Here is a 5,542-nt window from a genome sequence, read left to right as displayed (position 1 = left end):
ATGATTGGACATAAAGGTGAAACTTATCATTTTTGCTCTGTTTGGGTGACGTGCACTAGGCCCCATTGGTATATATAGGTAGTGATTGCGATTGCCATTTAATTTTAACCTCTTGATCACATTGCCATTTAATTTTACCCAATCAATCCTACATCAAAGGCAAAACTAGTTTAGCTAGACATACTTGAATCACAAATATCATGACATGTTTGTGAACCCCATTCTCACAGTCTGCATAGTTCCCAAGTGAGACGTGTGGTGGGGATTGAACATATTACCTATGAACGGTCATATAAATATGACCGAAAACCGGATGTAACCTTAGTCGCTTGTGGAGAAGCTTTTGTACAGAGGTACAACAGATTATATTTTAACAAAAACTTGAGCGGAAGGAAATGCTCTTTAGAGATTTGCTTATACTGTTAGGCTCTGTTTGGAAACTGGTAGTTGGGATGGTAGTTTTATATATTTGGTAAAAACATGGTAAACTACCTTGCCGGTGGATGTTTGGAAGAGGTGAGAGTTTATGCACTCGTTAAAGGGAGTGAAACCCCTCCCCCTTTTGTATTTGTACCAAATCCTGGATTTGGTAACTACCACCTCCTATAGGTGGTAGCTGCCACTTTCCCAAATGCATAAACTCCTTCGGATTGCAGGTTTCAAAACAGAGCCTTACTAAATCAAAATGGAGATACCATACAATCGTCCCAATTTTAGAAGTATATAAAGGGCTCATTTATATCAAATGTTCAACGTAGGTCGGGCTCAAACTGGTCCACATCACACTGAAGAAAAACAGTAGATAGTAGAGCAAGCGAGTAAAGATCTCTTCTAGAAAAACAAAAAAAGAAAACATCAAGAGCAAATTTGAATCAAACAGCTCACAGTTTCTTCTTTGTCTCCCACCTCTTCCTTGCCCCCTCCAGTGCCTCCTCCCGCTGCCTCGAGAGCTCCTGAAACCATCGTTGGTACTGCAATTCAATCAAATCTAACTCCGACTTCAACTCCTCATCCTCGTCTTCCTCCAGCGCCAACGACAAATTGCTTTGTGAGTTCAGAATGCTGGTAAGATCACTCAAATTACAGACAGACAAATCTAAATTTGTCAAGTCTCCGCTGTCATTTTTCCTCATTTCAGAGACCGAATCAAAGCCTCCAGAGAAAGACGACGTGAAAGAGTCTTGGTCCTCTAAAGTAGCCAAACTAGAAGGGGAATTAAAGCCTCCAAGGAACATAGCATCATCTGGTTTTGCAAACAAAGCAACCTCACCTGGTCGCCGTACAGATCCCTCAAGAGAACTCAGATCAAGGCAAGAACTCCTCAAGTCAGACATAGACACAGCGTCCACCATACACTTGACAGCATTGTTTCCATGTGCAGCGTCCCACGAATAGCCAATGGAGAATCTATCGTGCTCGGGCACTTTAGATTCTGTATAGATGCAATTTGTTCCATTCTCCCAGTGAACAACAGAAGATGGTTCCCACTCTGGTACTAATTTCATAATCAGGAAATCAATGAACTCGGCAATAAATGTAACATCTTGGTCAGAGAGTTCTAGTTGCTCCACCATCTCACTAGCAACAGAAAGTGCGGTGTCGCTATCAAGGTAAAACATGAAATGGACATTCTTCACACGACCTACAGCAGTTCATCTTGTCACCACACAATTAAGACTAAAAATGAGGTGCATCCTAGCATAACATAACTGGCATGCAAATTAAGTTTAGAAAGTAATCAACCCCATGCAAATTATGCTGGACAATGACGAGGGAGGATCAGGTGCAATGTGATTGCACACTTTTAGTGTGCTGCTGCACCTAACCACCCACCATCTGCTGTTTGGATCCACAGCTGACAGGCTGTACCCCAAAGATGGTGGGTGATCAGGTGCAACAGCACACTTAAAAGGGTGCAATCACATTGCACCTGATCTCAATTCGACAAATGGCTTACCGCAAGGGTCAGCAATCCGCAGAACTAGTGATATAGAGTTAGCATCAGTTTTCTCCCCCTTCAACTTGAACTCATGGTCCTTGTTAGATCTTTCAAATTCCAAGCTTGGCAAGCATTGAGCGGTGATGCTATCTCTAGGATTGGTGCTCATGGATAGCTGCTTGTAGTCATAATCCATGTCCATGGACAATTGCCCAGACTTCATCTGAGCAACTGAAGTCCCATCAGAGAGAAGAGAGGAGCTTCCTAGGCTAAATGTTTTCAGCATTAAATTGGGTAGCTGCAGAGGATTGCGGACTTGCTCTTTTGGATTAATGTACTGAAGAAATGGATCTTTCAAGAGCTCCCTTGCAGGAGGCCTTTCTGCTGAAGGAACTAGACATCTCTCAATAAGCATCCTTACCTGAGGGTCCTTGACCTTGCCTAAGGCTGCAGGTTTGATTCCCTGAAAGGGAGAAACAATGGATCAATAACACCACCATATACAACAAGATCAATTTACACCTGACATGCTTACAGAAGAAACTTTCTTATAAATCTGGGCAGGATTCTTGCATTCACTGTAAGGGTATTCACAAACGACCATCTCCAGCAAGCACATGCCAAACGAATATATGTCAACCAGTTCATTGTACTCTTCTTCGTAAAGCTCTGGAGCCATGAACTCAGGAGTCCCTATGGAAAAAGTTCAAAAAACAATTACATAGAAGTAGAAATTGATGAAGTTCAAAGTTCAAACAAAAACCACAACACCCATCCATGAACAGTTCAAGTTAAGTTACCAATCACGCTTCGCGCATTAGGCTGTTGCATGATAGTTGCCAATCCAAGATCTCCAATCTTCACTTCCCCATGGTTACCATTAACAAATATGTTATCACATTTCAAGTCTCTGTGAAGAATTGGTGGATTATGCCCATGAAGGTATTGCAGTCCACGAAGAATCTGCCTAGCCCAATTCTTTACAGCCTTCATGTCGACATTTTTATGCTTTTTTCGGTACCTAGCATGGTTTGAGAAGTGATTATACTTGCTCAAATACAAGATAAACCATGAAGAACCAAAAAAGGTTACAAATTTAATAATTGGAGGTAACTCCAACTTACTGTCTTAGACTCCCAGAAGTAAATAACTCTGTTATTATGTTGATGGTTTTCTGCTGGTCATCAACCCATGAATCATAAAATTTGATGATGTTATCGTGTTTAAGTGATTTGAGCAAATGCACTTCCGAGTAAAGTCTTTCCAAATCTTCAGGCGTCCGCAGGACATCGCCTATTCTCACTTGGTTCCATGCCACTTCTATCCCATCACTTTCATCAAATGACCTATATCTGGATAGACATGGTTAAGAGGGGCCCACTTCCGATTCTTTTTCGTTCTTTGTTTTCATATTTGAATAAATTATCAAAAGGAAATGAGAAATTTCAAAGGATACACAGTCTTGAATGCTCCCCTACCCAACACCTCTGTATACTGATAACCAACATACAACATTGCAATCAAATAAATCAGTAGAAATATCACAGTTACATAGAAATGTAAAACCAATAAAAATATACAAGATAGAGATGCACAACAATATATTAAAAACAATAATAATCCAGTAAAAAATTCTCCCAAACCAATCTGAATTGTAAAACCCAAAATCAAGTCTCATTTTTTTTTCCCAACGAATCAACAAGCCACAATGTTGCAGTTCAGAACAAGCAGCAACAATGGATCTCGACTCACCCGGATGTATCGACCAGTAGGATCCGTCTCGGCGATCTCGGCGTCCGGCGGCTCGGACTGACCGGAACACCCGTCTTCGGACGGCAAGCCGTTCCTCTTATCCAACCCCTCAGGAACGCTCCCAATCCCCATCGACAGCTTCTGAAGTCACTCCTTCTCAGAGACGAGCCACAGACCTTGGGTCCGTCGGCATCTGACTATACATATCTGAAAACGCTTCGGAGATGGAGGAGAACGAATCGAACGCCGATCGGAACCGGAATCGGCACCGGAGACAGACCTTGCCGCTCTGCGACGACCGCAAAATCATGCCCCCCTTAACCGATCCTTCCATCCCACGGACACCTCTCATCCAGAGAAGAGTCCTGGACCTCTAACCCTAACCCTAACCCTAAGGTGCCTTACGCCATGCGGTCGCCGCAAAGCGGTGAAAAACCGAAAGGAAACAAACCCCTAGAAACCGAGCCCCAGCATCTCTTCAACCCCTGTAAAAAAAGGACGAAGAAGTCACCCAATTAATGGGACCGAAAACCCTAATTGGATCCAATGGGGAGACCAAAAGCCCTAAAAATTTGAGAGAAGCGCAAATTGAGGCGATTTAGGGCTCAGTGGTGTTGTTGGTGGCGATGGAGCGGAAGATACGGGTGAATCAAACAGATGTGTGGCACAAAGAGGAAACCTCTCTCTCTCTCTCTCTCTCTCTCTCTCTCTCTCTATAACGTTACAAACAACGACCAACCTGTCAACATCTCTCTCTCTCTCTCTCTCTAACGTTACAACGACCAACCTGTCTCTTATTTATGATTCACTTATTTTGCCCTGTTATTCGAAATTTATAATTCTTTTTCAGTAAAGCTGTTTATTTATTTCTTAATTAAATTTGATTATTTAATTAATATTATTTATTTTGAAAAGGTCATGTACCGCTTACTACGGACTAGGATCAGGTCATTTGTGAAATGGGACATTTCCTCATCTGACAATCCTGGCCGTTGACGTGGATTCCAGATGCATGACGCGTGGTCATCCCTAACGTCCTGATAAGTTTCTCATCCGTCTCACTGTCTCTACCCTCTTTCATATCTCAGAGAATCATGGTTCATTTGGGATGGATAGATAGGGTTCTACTGCTTGGGGAATCGGGAGAGCAGCAATAACTAATAGCTATCCCAATCAACTAATAGCTATCCCAATCACCATATGTCAAAAAAGTGTCTTTTATTTTTTGGCATTTTGCTTCTTTTAATTTTGGGTGAGGCTTTACTGTATCTCCAAACCTTTCAGTTGATTATGCATAGATTGGACATGGGCATGATTCAAATGATCTGTTTTATTTTTTGTTATTTGATTCTCTTGAACGATGCTTTGTATTGAAGGCACTCATGAGTGATTTTTTTGCTCTTGAGTCTCACATATGAAACGTATGATCCAAAATGAATTGAAGTATTGGATCTAAAGATAAATTTAGGCATTGACTTTAAAAATATAAATCTAGGTATTGTATTCAAAATAGTGAGCTAAAAATTTATTAATTCACTTAAAGGAGCGAGCTATTAAGTCATAAACTACTAAAATAGTGATAGATTTTAAGTCACATTGGATTTTCATCATGTTTGAGAATTTAATAAAACAATTATGACCGGTCCAACTCCGCCTGTGTATAATTGTTTAGTTATATATTGTCGGTCCCAAGCTCGAATAAAGGAGGAGGGTTGCGGTAGGTCAGTGACAGCCAACATAAAAACTTAGTCATACCCTATGAATATGAACCAATATGAGAATTTCGTTGGAGCGTTCCCTACTGAGCGACGCATTGTACTTTATAGGCTGGTAGGCAGTGATAAATGGGCA

The 5,542-nt window shown here is 41.4% G+C and overlaps 1 protein-coding gene across 1 annotated transcript; it reads right to left on the bottom strand.

Moving 5' to 3' along the window:
- Positions 1–705: 705 nt before the first annotated feature.
- On the bottom strand, positions 706–4,377 carry LOC149836166 (putative serine/threonine-protein kinase WNK6). Its single transcript, XM_090009034.1, has 7 exons — positions 3,692–4,377; positions 3,396–3,433; positions 3,064–3,291; positions 2,740–2,960; positions 2,475–2,632; positions 1,958–2,402; positions 706–1,642 (listed from the first exon to the last, which is right to left on the bottom strand). Exons 1-7 carry the CDS (start codon positions 3,821–3,823, stop codon positions 882–884), a joined length of 1,983 nt encoding a protein of 660 aa, XP_089865160.1. The 5' UTR covers positions 3,824–4,377; the 3' UTR covers positions 706–881.
- Positions 4,378–5,542: the final 1,165 nt, after the last annotated feature.

This window comes from Nuphar pumila, chromosome 6 (genome assembly GCF_984573655.1).
Source record: "Nuphar pumila chromosome 6, dmNupPumi1.hap1.1, whole genome shotgun sequence".
Classification (NCBI taxonomy): Eukaryota; Viridiplantae; Streptophyta; class Magnoliopsida; order Nymphaeales; family Nymphaeaceae; genus Nuphar; species Nuphar pumila.
Note: the sequence above shows the minus strand (reverse complement) of the source record. Positions and strands in the feature narration are given on the sequence as shown.